The 18,044-nt window shown below is 34.8% G+C and overlaps 1 protein-coding gene across 5 annotated transcripts in view; it reads left to right on the plus strand.

Moving 5' to 3' along the window:
• The window catches only part of PRMT3 (protein arginine methyltransferase 3), a 149,358-nt gene that overhangs the window by 83,753 nt on the left and 47,561 nt on the right, over positions 1-18,044 (plus strand). For all 5 annotated transcript variants that reach the window (XR_008619556.1, XR_008619555.1, XR_008619558.1 and 2 more), the window contains 3 exons: positions 1,796-1,874; positions 12,931-13,118; positions 15,155-15,241. Coding sequence is in view for 1 of the 5 variants with exons in the window: in XM_007122975.4 (XP_007123037.1) it covers positions 1,796-1,874; positions 12,931-13,118; positions 15,155-15,241 (354 nt within the window). In the remaining 4 variants the exon portion in view is untranslated. The remainder of the gene's footprint in view (positions 1-1,795; positions 1,875-12,930; positions 13,119-15,154; positions 15,242-18,044) is intronic.

Raw genomic sequence — 18,044 nt, forward strand, 5'->3', positions numbered from 1 at the left:
TGTCTTTTGTAGGCAATTATTTTCTTATCAGTGGATTAGTGTGTTGTGGGGAGAAGGTAAATGCCCATGTAGAGTTGCTAGCAGCAATTTAATTAGGTTCCTTTATAAGTGATTCAAGCACTAGAGCTGTATTTTCTGTAAATTTAAATTTGCTGTTAATCTCTTGGGAAGATTATCCATTCTGGTTTGCAGGTTTTTCCTGTGCTAGAGAAACATTTAAAACATTTTTGTTCATTGTGTTGTGTATTGATCCTCTTAGTTATTTGTGCACAGAACAAATGAGTGAGAACAGTTTTGATTTAGAATGCTGACATGAGGGTAACATTCATATTGGTTAACCCTTAGCCATAATAGGGTGTATTATGTGCTAAGCACTGTGCTGAACACTTGACTTTCCCTGCTGTTCAGGGCTATTGGAGGATGGGCCCCAGAAGAAGACTGACAGAAACTGGCATTGATCTCTCACTCATGATTACTTTATCATTTCTATAATAAAGTGTATAGCATACTATTAGAATGTACAGTGTTTGTGACACCAGTAGTGGCAGATTATCTTTTATTTTGTGCTGTGATTAGCCTTTCTTGGTGGGGGAGTCAAGTGTTTTCCAGAGTCTGGAGCACACTGGGGCTAAGTTTCATGAAATGTATTTCAAACAACATAGTTGTGCAAGGTGTTGGTACATGTTAAATAGAAAAAAAGAAGTTTCTAGTTAAAAAGTGGGTAATACTTGTTTAGAATTTGTTCAACCATCCTCTTTACCATAACACTTCTCAGAACTGTCAGTGTGCTGATGTGCATTATGAATCTCTATGAGGATGATACAGCATCTGGTCTTTCTCACCTTTCTCCTCCTTTTTTTTTTTTTTTTTTTTAAAAAAAAACACAACTCTTCAAAGAGAATGTTTCTGGGCAGGAAACATTTTGGGAAAAGGTGTTCCAGACCAGAGTTTCTCAGCCTTAGCTCTATAGACATTTGGGATCAGACATTTCTTTGTTTGGGGGCCGTCCTGTGTTAGTGAAGGACGTTTATCAGCATTGCCCCCCACCCAGTTGTGACAATCAAAAATGTCCCCCAGGGGCAAAATCTAGTTAAGAACTATTGCTCTAGATTAATATTGCAGTATTCCAGGAAATTATAGGATACATTAGCAATTTCTATCTGAAAGTTTCCTTTTAATGCGGAAGAAATAATAGCCTAAAAAGTGGAAGCACAGGTAGAGAAGGTTCAATACATTCTGCTGTAATAAACGTTCTGGATCCACTTTGTACCCTGGCCTGATTTTCTTTTCTTTTCTTTTTTTTTTTTTTAACATCTTTATTGGAGTATAATTGCTCTACAATGGTGTGTTAGTTTCTGCTTTATAACAAAGTGAATCAGCTATACATATACATATATCCCCATATCTCCTCCCTCTTGCATCTCCCTCCCTCTCTCCCTATCCCACCCTTCTAGGTGGTCACAAAGCACTGAGCTGATCTCCCTGTGCTATGTGGCTGCTTCCCACTAGCTATCTGTTTTACATTTGGTAGTGTGTATATGTCCATGCCACTCTCTCACTTTGTCCCAGCTTACCCTTCCCCCTCCCCATGTCCTCAAGTCCATTCCCTGGCCTGATTTTCTAATAATTATTATGTGGAGAAATTACTGCAAAAAATAATTTCAAACTTTGCAGAATATTATATGGTAGAGACAAAAAATATATTTTCCATTAAAACACTAGCCAGATATTTAAATTGATCTGCCTATGATGATGCTGCACTTTTCTAAAATCCATTTTTTCTTTTTTTATACAGGGTTATTTTCTTCTTTTTGAGTCCATGTTAGATTCTGTCCTTTATGCAAAGAACAAATACTTGGCAAAAGGAGGATCGGGTGAGTATAAAAGTCTAGTTTTAGTAATCTAATTTTAGTCTGGCAGAACCAAATGAACCTTTGGATTTCAAATAAACTATGCATGACTGAGAAAGTTCCCAATAGAGATGAAAGACATTTCCATCAGAGGAAGATTTAAGACATTTGTTTAGTGTACCGTTGATAGTAGAACATTATATAAGATATGCAGGACTCTTAAGTTAATGGTATTCTCATGAACACTTTTAATAAAAATGCTAAGGACTAGATTTGGAAGCTTTTCGGTATTCAAATAAAAATCTAACAGAGACTCCTTGATTTTTAATCTTTGTGACATTCAGGGTTTTTTTGTTTGTTTGTTTTTGTTTTTTCCCAAAAGAATGTTTCATACTAGGTTGGAGATCATTCACTTTGGTAGCAAATATTCCATGACTTCACTGAATGTATAAACCTGGCTTCTCTGTAATTTAACAAGAGCATTTAAGTAGTGCATGGTTTCTACTAAGTTTTTAAACAACAGTATACCCAATCAGTATTTTTAAATAGATCCCAATAAATTTGGAAGGCTTCCTTTTCATGACCATGGTGAACTTTTAATATTAGCTCTGCGTACTCAAAGTGAGATTGTGTTTTTACAGGCTTTCTGCTATGAACAGTTGTATACAAATAAATGTTCTCAGGGATTATGTTTTGCTCATCTTTGGCTCTTCACTGAGCTCCACAGCTCCTGGAACATAGATAGAACATCATACATGTTTTTTGCATTGAATCATTAAAACTGAATTGAATAGCATGTCTCCCTTCATTCACCTTTCCCTGTACCTTCCCTTTCTCAAAGCTTCAGAACCAGTAAATCATTTCCATGGTCAGAGTACAGTTGATAAAACTGTTATATAAAAGTGGGTGAAAAGGAGGATACATTTTGAACTGGTGATATAAAGCACTTGACCATACTTATGCCTTCTGCCCGTCCATGTTCTATGAAATTACTTTGGCAGTAAAAATCAGTAAGGCCAAAACATAAAGCACAGAGAAAATTCTCCAGTACAGTTGAGTTCTTTTTATAATAGCATTTAAATAGATTGCCTTTGTTTTTCAAAATGCTCTCATTTTATCACTGTATTTCCTGCAACCGTTTCAAGATACGCTTCTGATCTCTGATGTGAACGTGGCTAGAATTTTTAGATATATTTTACCCTGCAACAATTGGCTGTATCTCTCAATAAGTGCAGTGATTGTTTTTTTTTTAAAAACAACTACACTTAATGACTAAAACCTAATATTATCTACCATTTGTTGATTGTCCAATAGTTGCCAAATAATATACTGTACCTTTATTTATCATATTACATGTAATCCTCACAGCAGCCCTTTGAGATTTTAGAAACATAGGTGTCCTGGATGGTACATATTAAGTGTCCAAGCCTTGAATTTTTTTTTTTTCTAAACTCAGATCTGCCAGACTCCAGTATTCTTGATCTTTTCAGTATCCCTTGTTGTTTCTTTACTAAAGTGCATTTTATTGAATCTAATTCTTGCCTTGAAGTTGTTCTAGGGAAGGTTCAGAAAACTGTTTCCAAACTGTTTCCATCACTCCCTGAGTGATGTTCATTGATCTTACTGAAGGACTGACAGCAACTTAATACATTTAAATTGAATTCTTGATTAAATTCATTAAGAACTTACAGCCATGTGAATAATGAGGTTATAGCTGAAACAGTGGCAGAGCTATTTCCCATCATCAAAGGGATAAAGTGGAGGCTTTATTCTAGCTCTTTCCATATTTTTATATAACTGCTGTTAGCACTAAGATAATCTGGAGGTATATTGAAGAGAGGTCAGCATTTAATTTCATAAGCAGTGCTGTTGAATGTTACTTGTTAAAAGAATCAAGAAAAGTAGGAAAAGTCAGAAATGAGTAATGTGAAGTGGTTTAGCCTATTTTGTGTATTTGAGTATGCCTTCATGAATAAATATCATCTAGATGCTCATTCTTTTATTGTAAACAAAGTTTTCTTTCATGTTTTTCTAAAGGAAAGATTTATTAAGCAATTAGCAGTGTAAAGATTTTAGAAAGAATGATTGAATTATGAGAGAGGGAGGCTATTGGAGACCATATAAGCATGAAGGGACCACAATTTATTTTTACATGAATCCAGGTTCACTTTATGTCTCACTTTATATTTAATGGCATGGAGTAAAGCCTTTATAAAAGACAGTCAGCCAATAACTTGAGTATTCATGCTCCTTATCACCAAGCAATTCCACAGTACTTTGGAGGTACTCATTTACTATTGTTATCACTCATAAAGATAAAGCTTTGTGGGGATGCCCTGGCAGTCCAGTGGTTAGGACTCTGCACTTTCACTGCTGTGAGCCCAGGTTTGATCCCTAGTCAGGGAACTAAGATCCCACAAGCCACGTGGTGTGGCCAAGTAAAAAAAATTTTTTAAGTTTTATAAAGTTAGTGGAAGTGGATTTACTATTTTCTTCTGTTATTAGCTAAGACTTACTAATTGTGTATCAGAAATTGTTGTGTTTTACATTCAGCCAACCAAGAGATCAGGAGCAAAACCAAGAAAATGTTAGGTTGAGATCAATGCATATTTTTACAAGGAATTAAGATGAAAACCAATGTATATTTTAGGATGACAGCATAGAATGTAAATGCTTTATACCCTAAAAGTGTCAAATACCACATCTCACAAAAATTGTAAAGGGAATGCAGGAGGTAGGTGGGAAAGTGTGTATACTTAAATGGTTTTATCTTTAATAGGAATTTATGGGTTATCATTTAAAGCTGACAACTCACGTAATAGCATTCGAGCACAGTTAGCACTACAGAGGTAATATTAAAATGATACTGTTGATTAAAATTGAATGGTGAGGCTTGTGGTCATTGATCCTGTCTGTATCATGATTGTAGTGGTGATTGTGTAACTCTATATATTTATCAAATCACATAGAATTATACATCAAAAAGGACAGAGAGTGAGTTTTACCGTGTGTAAATTTTACCTCAATAGAGATGACTTAAAAAAAAAAAATGAGGGCTTCCCTGGTGGCGCAGTGGTTAAGAATCCGCCTGCCAACTCAGGGGACACGGGTTCAAGCCCTGCTCCGGGAAGATCCCACATGCTGCGGAGCACCTGGGTCTGTGCACCACAACTACTGAGCCTGAGCTCTAGAGCCCGTGAGCCACAACTACTGAGCCCATGAGCCACAACTTCTGAGCTCACTTTCCACAACTGCTGGAGCCCGTGCTCCACAACAGGAGAGACCACCGCAATGAGAAGCCCGTGCACTGCAACAAAGAGTAGCCCCCTCTCGCCACAACTAGAGAAAGCCCACGCACAGCAACGAAGACCCAACACAGCCAAAAATAAATAAATAAATTTAAAAAAAATGAAGCAGCATCTTCTACCTCCTTCAGGTCAAGTGAATTATGACATAATTTGATTTCTAGCTATTTTGAAAAATATATTAAAACTCTGTACTAACTCTCCACCTACTTCTGTAATTGTTGTTAGTATTATCAGTACATCTCTTTGTAATTAAAAAAATAATTGGGTGATTAAGAAGAGGAAAGGAAAGGGAAGAACAAGGAAATATACTAACTTTATCATTACTCGCAATAGGAGATTAGTAAATACTGTTAAAAATAGACAACTAAAGATATTCTAGGGCTTCCCTGGTGGCGCAGTGGTTGAGAGTCTGCCTGCCGATGCAGGGGACACGGGTTCGTGTCCCGGTCTGGGAGGATCCCACATGCCGCGGAGCGGCTGGGCCCGTGAGCCGTGGCCGCTGAGCCTGCGCGTCCGGAGCCTTTTCTCCTCAACTTTTTATGCCACAACAGTGAGAGGTCCGCGTACCGCAAAAAAAAAAAAAAAAAAAAAAAAGATATTCTATAAGGTTGTAATTATAAAGTTAGCTACTAGAACAAAAAGGCAAACTTCGTAAATAAAAGAATTAATACTTAGGAAAAGAGCAAAAAGACCATGTAGTTGAACTACTTAAAAAAACAAAATAAAACAAAAACTACAGATACAGAATAATATAAAATGGTAGAGTTGTGAGCAAGAAAAAGTTCTCATATCAATAATGTAAATGGACTAAATTCATTTATTAAATGAAAAAGAATTTCAGATCGGATCACAAGAGAAAACCCAATTCTGTGCGCTATATAGTGACACACCTAAAACAAAATTATATAGAAAAGTTAAACTTGGGTTAAAAAAGATACTCAGGCAAATAGAAAAAAAGTCATGATATTGATACCAAACAAAAGGGAATTTGGGCAAAATATTATATAATTATATGAATAGGTCTTAGCATTAAAGAGCAAAATCATGCCCATCTTCATAGCTACTGAAAAGGTTTTTATATATAAAATGAATAATCTGAAAGTTTAAGAATGGAATATTTACCTAGTTAGTTTCTAAGAATCTCCATACAAAATATCTACTAATTACAAAAGAGAAAAGAGTAAATTTCCATGTAGAAGCCTAGCAGACTCCACTTTAGTCAAGTAATCAGGGTTGACATCCTCCAGAATTGGACCAGTTGAAATTGTAGGAGCACAAAGAAATAATTCGTTGCTTTGAAACTTCCTCAGAACTGATAATAGTTTTGTAAAATCATAATTGTTGCATAGAAATGTAGGCGCCCATTAAAGGAGACATCTTCCATGGTACTGGAAAAGAATGTTGTTTTCATTGCCTTTCCTTGCAAGGAAAATGAAAGGTTTCTTCCCCCCTCATATGGTCAGAACAAAACTCAACTTTCTTATGAGGTCCTTCAGAGTGTACATCTTCTCTGAGTTATAGTTGTCAGGATTATAAAGGTGAGCACTATGTTCAGTACAAAGCAAGTTACTAAGACAGCCGTTTCCTAAGTCATTGTTTCCTAATCTTGGCAGACCATCACAGTCACTGGGACCTTTTGTTAAAAATACGGATCTTCAGACTCCACGTCAGATCCTTTTGAACCAAAATCTAGGGGAAGAGTCCTGTCGTAAGAATTTATTTAAGATGTACCCAACAGTAGGTATTACTGCCTCTGAAAAGTAGACACAGGTTTAGGTATATATCATTAGTAGAGCCTAAGTCATGTGCTCATGCCTAACTTGCAAAGGAGGGAGGGAGGGAGGGAAAGCAAGTTTTTGTCATTTTCAGCTTTTATAGAGGGAAGTAGGCCCTGCCTCAACATAGGAAATCTCTCAAACAGTTCAGAGGGGGGCAGCAAAATAGAGTGGCAGATATGTACTATATACACTGGCAGATCTGTCTCTCTTAGGTTTTGCATTAGAATTTGCACTGGAAACCTGATCTGTGCTAATAAGAAATTGCCTCTGTTATAAAGTCCAGGTTTACAAATATACTTTTCTTACTATTTCCCTCTCTGTAGAAAGCTGAGCTGTAGTTTACTGACTCTTCCCCCATTTCTGCTTGGTTGCTTTCCTTTTTAGGATCTCTTTTACCTTATCACCTCATTCCTATTCTCAGATGGAATGGGTAAGGCTGAATGTTTCCATTTTCCTCACTTTGCCCTGAAATTTTATTAATCTCTAAACTTTCTCAACCCTTTTTTTTGTAAATATTACCTTATTTGGTCCTTGTATTATCTGTGAAATATAATTGTTATTATTATTTTTTTAATTTTTTTAATTTAATTTAATTTTTTTTAAACATCTTTATTGGAGTATAATTGCTTTACAATGGTGTGTTAGTTTCTGCTTTACAACAAAGTGAATCAGTTATACGTATGTTCCCATATCTCTTCCCTCTTGCATCTCCCTCCCTCCCCCCATCCCTGTCCCACCCCTCTAGGTGGTCACAGAGCACCGAGCTGATTTCCCTGTGCCATGCGTGCATATATGTCCCTGCCACTCTCTCACTTCGTCACAGCTTACCCTTCCCCCTCCCCATGTCCTCAAGTCCATGCTCTAGTAGGTCTGTGTTTTATTCCTGTCCTACCACTAATCTCTTCATGACATTTTTTTTTCTTAGATTCCATATATATGTGTTAGCATACGGTATTTGTTTTTCTCCTTCTGACTTACTTCACTCTGTATGACAGACTCCAGGTCTATCCACCTCATTACAAATAACTCAGTTTCATTTCTTTTTATGGCTGAGTAATATTCCATTGTATATATGTGCCACATCTTCTTTATCCATTCATCTGTTGATGGACACTTAGGTTGCTTCCATGTCCTGGCTATTGTAAATAGAACTGCAATGAACATTTTGGTACATTACTTTTTTTGAATTCTCAACCCCTTTTTCCTTCCTCTTTCTTCTCCAACAGGTGCTCATTTACTGTGGGATAGTCAAGTTCCTCTTTCCTTTTTTTCCATTTGAAAAGCATAAAATGTGGCATCATGAATAAATGGAAAGCATAAAGATTTTGCAGTCAGACCTTGAGTTAAATCCCTGCTTCATCACATGATTAGTTACCTAGTTAGCTGATGAAGACCAGTAATTTGGGCAGGTTACTTAATTTTTCTGAATTTCAGTTTCCTTATCTGAAAAATGAGGATTATAATCCAGCTTTATAGAATCAGTCAAAAGTCTGAATGAGATGCTTGACGTAAAATAGTTGCTCAATAAATGTTAATTCCCCTCCTGAGTTATAGCTGGTAAACATGAGATTAGTGTTAAGTTTATACCTTATAAAAGTTTTGAAATGAATTTAGGCATCATGGTGTTATCACCTGCTGTTTGTATAGTATATATCTCAGTGTTATCAGCCACTAACACTTGTCTCATAGTGCTTAGAGGTTTCTTTAGTATTTCCATAATTTACTGTGTACTTCCTCATCTTCAAATCTATTTTTCTCACATTTATTATTTTTGTTCTGTTCAGTGATACTGCAGTAGTGTCATTTTCTACTTTTTTTCATATTATAATTTTTCAATGCATATTGCAGCAACATTTTAGCCTAGTTAAGCTTCAGAATGTGGGCCTAATCACGTATACATTTATTATAAGTTAACGATGAGAAAATATTCCAATTTCCAAATAAATATTAGTTAATTTTTAAGATAACCTTATTATATAAATTAATTTTTTAAGCTTATTCAACTCCCAAATTATTTATGCATGTCAGTCATTGTATTGTTGACTATTATTTCACTGAAGTCTGTCTCCATGTGGTTCACATATATTGTGAAAAGGACAGTCTCTTTTGATTTATTATCTCCTTTCGTTCTAAACCTTTTTCCTCTCTGGTTATTTGCAGTGATGCTAGTATTTACTAGGAATTGTTTCTTTATGCATCTCAGTCTTATCCTTTAGTGTCCAAAAGTTTGTGAGGCATTTCTAAGGGATAAAGGATTTCCCATCTTTATCTGTTCACCATGTGAGCTGTTCTAGTGACAGATGAATTCTGGGCAGTGAATCGAGAAGGACACAGATGTCAAAGCCATGAATTTATAAATGGTCTGTTAAGAGGGTGCTTTTGTCCAATCAACACTTTGTTAATTTCACCTACAAGAAGGAATAATTATTCAATTATGCTTCTTTCTGACAAAAATCAGGTGACAAATGTGTCAGAATATGAAGGTAAAGGGTTAGTATTCTGACAAGTGGCCCAAAATTTTAGCCAGCTGTGAGGAGGTGGATAAAAAATCAAATTGACCTATAGCATTGATAACAAGTTTTTCATAAATATTCATAGATCTTACTAACTGAAAGATGAAAACTAATTTCATTTCTAAATTCTAACAAATACAGGAACCATGATTTTCTGTATTTTATTTTATTTTATTTTTTTGATTTTCTGTATTTTTGTGAAATATAATTAGCTTGAAAAATAAACCTTGAGGGACTTCCCTGGTGGTCCAGTGGTTAAGACTCAGCACTCCCAATGCAGGGAACCTGGGTTTGATCCCTGGTTGGGGAACTAGATCCCCAACTAAAAGATCCTGCATGCAACTAAAAGATCCCGCATGCCACAATGAAGATGCCACATGCCACAACTAAGACCCGGAGCAGCCAAATTAATTAATAAGTTAATAATAAATAAGTAAACCTTGGAAAAGTTAAATCATATTCCTCTTTAGTCTGTTTCTCTTATTACCAACATATTTTCAAAACTTTTTAATTAGTTTTTAGTAACTTATAGTTTTTCCTTATGAATGAAAAAGCTATCCTTATTTCTTAGTAATATTACTGACTAGTACATCATATTGCTTGATACAGAGCCAGAGTTCAGCAAACTTTTTCTACAAAGGGCTAGATAGTAAGTATTTTAAGTTCACTAAGATTTTAAATAATACTCTAAAATAGAAGAACTCTGTGAACCATGTTAAGTAGCTTGAATGTACACTGCACAACTCCAGGGGATATTTGGACACTGTGAGTGCTGCTCCCAGAAGTAGTGCAGTATAATGGCCCTGATAATGACCTCCCTCATCCGTTTTTCCCTCATCTGTATCAGGGATATCTATATCTGGTGTGCTGCCTGTTTTTGTAGATAAAGTTTTATTGGAAAATAGCCATGCTCATGTATTTATATATTGTCTTTGGGGCTTTCACATCATAGCAGCAGAGATGAGTAGTTTCAATAAAGACCAAACACAAAACCTAAAACAGTCACTTTATATAAAATGTTTGCTGATCCCTGATCTGTACCCTTATTATGTTCCTCTTTAAGGGTGAACTTAACAGGATATAATGTTGGAAAGCTTACATGATGGTCATATTAAGTCTGACAAAGTATACAAAAAGAAGTTGCCAACTATCTTAACGTTCCTTCAGAATTCTGTTTCTTCTTCAGTGCTTCTCATAGTAAGGACCTGGTTCAGGAAACTAAACATACATACCTTTCCTGTAGCAGATACTCTTGCTGGGTCAGCATTTACAGTAGCACATCATTTACTTTGAAGAATTTGTATTGATCAGAAATTTAAACACAGTCAAGAGGCTTAACACGTCGGTGGAGGAAGAGGAGGGTAGAAGTAACTCAGTTTACACAGCAGTCGACTCCAGCCCAATGCAGCTATCATATCTGCCTTACATGCCCCCTTAGAGAAGACTTGAGAAACTTCTTATCAGTGACATAGCACCAGTTATTTATTCTGGGTATCTCAAATGTCAGGTTTGGAAGAAGCAATTGCTCTGATGCCAGCAGATCTTATCGTGGGCTTTATTTAGAAGATAATTAAGTGCTGCTGTTGTTGAATAATAAAATTCCTACAGCTGTGGAGAGAAACAGAGTTTGGGGGAAGGAGAGGGTTATTTCTCTGCTGTTAAGTCTGAAGGCTAGTTAATAATAGTAAAATTATTTCCTTTGTGCATTTCTTTGGCACATATGTACTTGCTTTCAGTTTGTTGATATAGGGGTATGTAACTTATATTTTAATTCACGAATCCCCTAAATGTTGACATTTGAAGGACAAAGTTAATTTTGCTATTTATTAGTCCAAAAAAAGAAGATCAATATTATTTTTTAAATTTTGTGTTATAAAGACTTTTACTAGTTATGAGAAGAGAGTTTCTCCCTGAACACTCTCTTCCCTTAACTTCTCTTAACACTTACTCTCTTGGTTTTCTTCTTACTTCTGTGGTCTAGCTTCTCAGCCATTTCTTTTCAGCCTCTTTTTCTTCTACTCATCCCTTAAATTCTGCTACTCATTATGTATCCCTAGGTGACCTCATAAGCTCCCATAACTTCTACTTGGCATTTATGTGCTCACGGTTCCAAATTTATATATTGAACCCAGATCACCGCTTTTGAATTTCAGACCTGTATAGTCAGCTGTTTGTTGGATATTTTTACCGGTTTGTCTCATAAGCATTAAACTCTCATATTCCTCTTGAATCTGCCCTTTTTAAATTTCCTATTATAATGGTTAGTACCACAGTTTACCCAGTTGCTAAATCTAAAACTGTGGCATCCTTGACTCTTCCCTCTTTCTCACCTTCACAGCCAGGTGGTCTTACAGCCCTATGAGTTCTACCTCCTAAACACCCCTTGACTGTATCTCCTCCTTTCCATTCCCACAGCCGTCACTCTATTTCAGATCACCTGTATTATTACATTTATCTCTTAGTTTGTCTCTTAGTCTTGCTCCCTAACTTTTATTCTCCACATTGCACTCAAGGTGGCTCTTCTAAGACCAAAATCTGATCAAGTTGCTACCCTATGTAAAATTTTTCGCTGGCTTATCATTATTCGTAGAATAAAGTCTAATTTATTAATGTGGTTTACTCAGCACTGTTTTCTTTGGTCCCTCCTTTGTCACCTTCTGTTTCACTGTTCTTCTCAAATCGGAGTGTACTGTGCCCCTACATGCCCACTGCCCCCTCTGCCTAGAACACTCTTCCCTCCCACTGGTAACTTACTTGGTCTTCAGTTCTTGCCTTAAACAATATCCTTGTTCCCCTGCTATAGCCAAATCTGAGTTAGCTGTTTTTTTCTTAGTTTTTGTCCCTTAGTAACTTGTGCTTCCCCTTTCTTAGTATTTATTACATCACTAATAATTGGTAATATATTTGTCAGAATTGTGTAAATGTAAGTTTGAGTAGGGACATGTATCCACAGTCTATAAATTAGAATAACTTATCAGCACACATTTGGTGCTCATAAATGTTTACGTTTCATAATGAATAAGAGAGGGTAATATGAACTGGTCTTCTACACAACTGTAAAATTCTATCACACAACACACCTTTTTAAAGGATTTGCCTCTTCACGTTTCAGAGGAACATTTAAAGTAAAAATCTAGTACCTCTTTTTACAGTCAGCATGTTTAATGTTAATAAATATATTTATTTCAGGATTGTGTCCATCCTTTTTAAATAATTTTGAGTGGGAACCCATCATTGAAATCTTTGTTTTAATCTTACCATCACAGTAATAGAAATCTTTTATTTATTATTTTTTTAAAGAGGCTACAACGTGGAACTTGGTTATTTTCTCTGATCTACAACTTTGTTAATCCCCCGCTGCTAGTAATCATTTGCTAGCAATCTGTACTGTTGGATTTGATATTTATATTTACCCTTTAAAAATTATATTTTGTTATAAAGAGAGAGAATGTTAAATTGTTAGATGTTTTATTTGTTACAGTCTACCCTGATATTTGCACTATCAGTCTTGTGGCAGTAAGTGATATGAATAAACATGCTGATAGAATTACTTTTTGGGATGATGTCTATGGCTTCAACATGTCCTGCATGAAGAAAGCAGTTATTCCAGAAGCTGTGGTGGAAGTTTTAGATCCAAAGACTCTTATTTCAGACCCCTGTAGTATTAAGGTAGGTATTTTACTAATTTTATTTTCTTTAACAGTATGGCTGTTTTTCTTAGTTTTCATTTATGCGTTTAGTATTTCAAATTAATATATTGATTTTATATATGTATCTTCAAAACAGTAATTACTCTTTCTATTTTAATTACTCTAAAGCAGCTTGATGTCATAATATTTTCCAGTTCACTGTGTCATCCCTTTGGAATCACTTCTCTTTATATATTGAAGTTTCTTATACTGAAGGGTTGAATCATTTATTTTGGCTTGTGAAGACAAAAAGTCCTGCTGTATTGTCATTTCTGCCTCACCAGCACATTCTGGCCTTATCCTAGCATCTCATTTACAGCCAGATTATTCGTTCATATATGTTTCACACAACTTCTCTCATTCAGATTTCTTCCAGCCTTTTCAGATTAAGTAATATAGTGACTGTGCCCATGAAACTAAAACCCTACTCTGTTCACATTGCTTAGTTAATTACTTTTGTGTTTTAATCTTACTCTTCATCATGTTAATCTCTAGTTTTATTGTCAATTTTGCTATGTCGAATTTACATGGGTGGAATAATAACTTTGCAGTGAGTGAAAGTCCTATTGCTTTTTTAAAAGACTTCTTAATTCATCTGTTTCAATTGTATCATCAAATAAATATAGCCTGCTCAGTGTTAAGTTCAGAACATTGTCTCTTCTTTTTTAGTCCACTGTTACTTTCATAGTATCAATAGTTGTTCTCTGAACAAAGTAGATATTCAGTTAGTGTTCATTAATTTTCTTAAATTGATAAACTATTTTAAATTAACACATATAAAGTTTCTCAACAACAACAAGCTGATTAAAATTGCATTCAGCTTTTAAGAAAAAAAAATACAGCCTGGTTAATGACTGTAGGACTGTTCACTGCCCTGGTAATACTGAGTGTAAGGGATTTATTTGGATTCTTTGACTCAGGGTAGGGGTGTAAGCCAACTCAGCATTAAGACTGAGCAGAAAGAGGAGGGTCATGTGGGTGTGCTAATTTCTCTCTCTAGTTATCTCTTTACTTAATGCCAAAAATGCTATGAATAAATAAAATACTTGAAATAGAAAATTTAGGACTGATAAACAAAGGTGTTTAAAAAGTGTGTATATATATATATATATATATATATACATATATATATACACTTTCTCTTATTTTCTTTGTTTACGTAAATATAGTATGTTCTCTGTTCTGCAATCCTCCTATAAATAAGAGGCAACCATGTTGTAATGTTTTAAAAATTTTCTCAAACTATTTAAAATAGAGTAATGTCTCAGGTAGTCATATGAATTGTGTTCACTGTATACCTACTCATGGTAAGTCAAATGTTGACAGCCTTTACAGCATCGTTTGGTCACACTGCTGTAGCTGAGTCCATCTACTCTCCATAGTGAAATGGAGAAGGATTTGAACTAGGTAGGGCAGAATAAGAAAATAAGGATATTTGGCCATTTTTTTCCTGAAGTGAATCTTCGTAGTTGGTTTTGCTCGTTGGTTGGAATTGTTGTGGTTTTTCCTAGTATGTAACAGACTTCAGATGCACTTACAAGAGTGAATTCTAAAACACCTTGTCCTTTTAAATAGCATGTTTTCAAGTTGGCATTTCCAACAAAAATATTAACTGTTATCACACGTAATTTATTGTAAATGTATACCACCGGTGGTATACAGAATGATTTTAGTTGGAACACAGGAAAACATTTTTTATTTGAGAGTATTTTAATGTGTCTTAGAAAAAACTTTAGTACAACAGAGCCATGATTTGATATATATTATTCTTATAAGAAGTCTAAGTAAAAAATACTAATTTGATTTAAAGAAAAATTAACTGAATAATAGTGCTAATAGCCCTTAAATTTAGAAATAATCCCAAAAGTGGGGTGTGAATGATTAAAGTTGGCAAAGCATTGGTTTACAGTAATCCTTTTTGCATAAAAAAAAAGAAGGAATACTTATCTGTTTGTTTCTGGTTTTGTTTTTACTATTTTTACTAAGTTCTTCCCTCCACTCTTTCTTAATGGGTAGCATATAGATTGCCATACGACATGTGTCTCAGATTTGGAGTTTTCTTCAGATTTTACCCTAAAAATCACAAAGACATCGTTGTGCACGGTAAGCTATTTCATTCGACTTTCACAATTCTCTTTAGTAGTGCAGTTGATTGGCAGGCTAATGAATTACCAGGCTTGTGATAAATGAAAAAGACTATTGCCTTTGACAGTCCATCTTTGCCTTTGTTAGACTATCGAATAGATCTGTTTTAATAGGTCAGTAGACTTCAGAAAAGTTAGTTTAGTTCAGAAGAGAAAGTATTAGGGAACCATGTTTGCAGAATGATTTTTCTTTATAGATTCTTCATTATTACCTATCATATAATTAACTGAGAGCACTCAACTTTATCTTCATAGACAAAAATTAATGTCCTGCTCCTCCCAATAACTCTTTAACACTCAATTTAGATGGAAATAAGATGTTTATTTGGTGTAATATTTTATATTCTTGTGAGAAAAATAATGAAGAAACTGATTATTTACCTTTCCTTAAAGAATCAACCTGGTGTAATAGAAAAAGTATGCACTATAGAAGAGTTAGACAAATTTGGTTTCACATTTGGTTCTGCCACTCACTAGTTACTTTGTTCAAGTTACCTTAGGTAATCTGTACCTCAGACTAATCCACTGCTTTAAGAAGAATGTTAATAATCCTTTCTGTCTAGAAGACTAGTTACATTGATTAGTGAGATAATATGTGAAAACACCTACAATGTAGCCAGAAATGTTATTAAAATATAGTAATTTTTTTCTTAAATAATTTCTAAATGTATATTCATACTAAGGTAACAATATATGCCTTTACCGGGAGACTCAGAATGTTAATAAAATGTAGACCTTTACTTAAGAAGGTATGAATTTACATAGGTGTTATGATATAAATATTTATATTATTTTAAAATTTAATTATATTGTTTTAAAAATACTAATTATAACTTCAGAATTAAAATTTGTATTGAAAACTGTATTGTCAGAAACTGTGTGAAACAGATTATAGTCATGTTAACTTTGACTCTTCAACCTGATTCTTTTCAATACTTTGCTCAGATTGACATACAAAAGATTACATGATTTCTTTAAAATTTTTTCAGTTCATTTTGAGCCAATAAGTATTTTATATCCAAATGAGTTTAACTGTGTTCTTTGATGTTGTGAGGAATTCTTTTCTTCATTGAAATTGGTTTTACAATTTTGAAAAGTTAAGTATCTAAATCCCAGATTTATGATCGTTAAGCACCCATTATGTTCATTTAACTGGTGAAAAGCAAAATCTCATTCTTCCCATTCGTTTATCCCAGATTTTCTAATTCTGCTTTTTAATAACAAATGATTTGGTCAATTGAAATTATAGGCTAAAGTCTTTAACTCCTAGACTTACTCTGTGTTTTGATATTACTAATCCTTGAGAGTTAAAAACGACCTCTTTTAAAAAAAATTTATTGAAGTGTAGTTGATTTACAATGTTGTGTTAATTTTTGCTGTACAGCAAAGAATGTATATATCTATAACATATATATGTATATATATGTTATATGTATATACACATTCTTTTTCATATTCTTTTCCATTATGGTTTATCACAGGATATTGAATATAGTTCCCTGTGCTATACAGTAGGACCTGGTTGTTTAATCCATTCCATATATAATAGTTTACATCTGCTAAGCCCAACCTCCCACTCCATCCCTTTCTACCCCCACCCTCCCCGCAACCACAAGTCTGTTCTCTTTGTCTTTGGGTCTGTTTCTGTTTCGTAGATAAGTTCATCTGTGTCATAGTTTAGATTCCACATATAAGTGATGTCATATGGTATTTGTCTTTCTCTGTCTGACTTACTTCACTTAGTATGATAATCTCTAGATCCATCCATGTTGCTGCAAATGACATTATCTCATTCTTTTTTATGGCTGAGTAGTATTCCATTGTGTACATGCGCCATATCATCTTTATCCATTCATCTGTCAGTGGACATTTAAGTTGCTTCCGTGTCTTGGCTATTATGAATAATGCTGCCATGAACATTGGGGTGCATGTATCTTTTTGAATTATAGTTTTGTCCAGAAATATGCCCAGGAGTGGGATTGCTGGATCATATGAAAACCCTATTTTTAGTTTTTTGAGGAACCTCCATACTGTTTTCCATAGTGACTGCTCCAATTTACATTCCCATCAACAGTGTAGGAGGGTTTCCTTTTCTTCACACCCTCTCCAGCATTTGTATTTTGTAGATTTTTAAAATGATGACCATTCTGACTGGTGTGAAGTGGTACCTCATTGTAGTTTTGATTTGTATTTCTCTAATAATTAATGATGTTGAGCATCTTTTCATGTGCCTGTTGGCCATCTGTATGTCTTCTTTGGAGAAATGTCTATTTAGGCCCTCTGCCCATTTTTCGATTGGGTTGTTTGTTTTTTTGTTGTTGAGTTGTATGAGCTCTTTGTATATTTTGGAAATTAATCCCTTGTCAGTCACATCATTTGCAAATGTTTTCTCTGATTCCGTATGTTGTCTTTTTGTTTTGTTTATGGTTTCCTTTGCTGTACAAAAGCTTATAAGTTTGATTAGGTCCCATTTGTTTATTTTTGCTTTTATTTTTATTTCTTCACCCTTTCAGAGTAAGCTTATAGTTGTTTGATTAATCATCTATATTTCTTAAAACCTTCCTTTCCTTCCCAGTATGCGTCCTCTAACATGAGCCTGACTTGAGTAAGATTTGTGGCCTAATGCGTATATTACATTTTCATTGTCTGTGAATTCCCACCACCCACCTGTACCTGCTCCAGCTGTCTTTTGCTCTTTGACGTTGTGCCAGCTCCTTACACTCTCCCCTGCCAGCCGTCTGGAGCTATTATGCAAGCCTAGT

The sequence above is a fragment of the Physeter macrocephalus genome, chromosome 16 (genome assembly GCF_002837175.3).
Source record: "Physeter macrocephalus isolate SW-GA chromosome 16, ASM283717v5, whole genome shotgun sequence".
NCBI lineage: Eukaryota > Metazoa > Chordata > Mammalia > Artiodactyla > Physeteridae > Physeter > Physeter macrocephalus.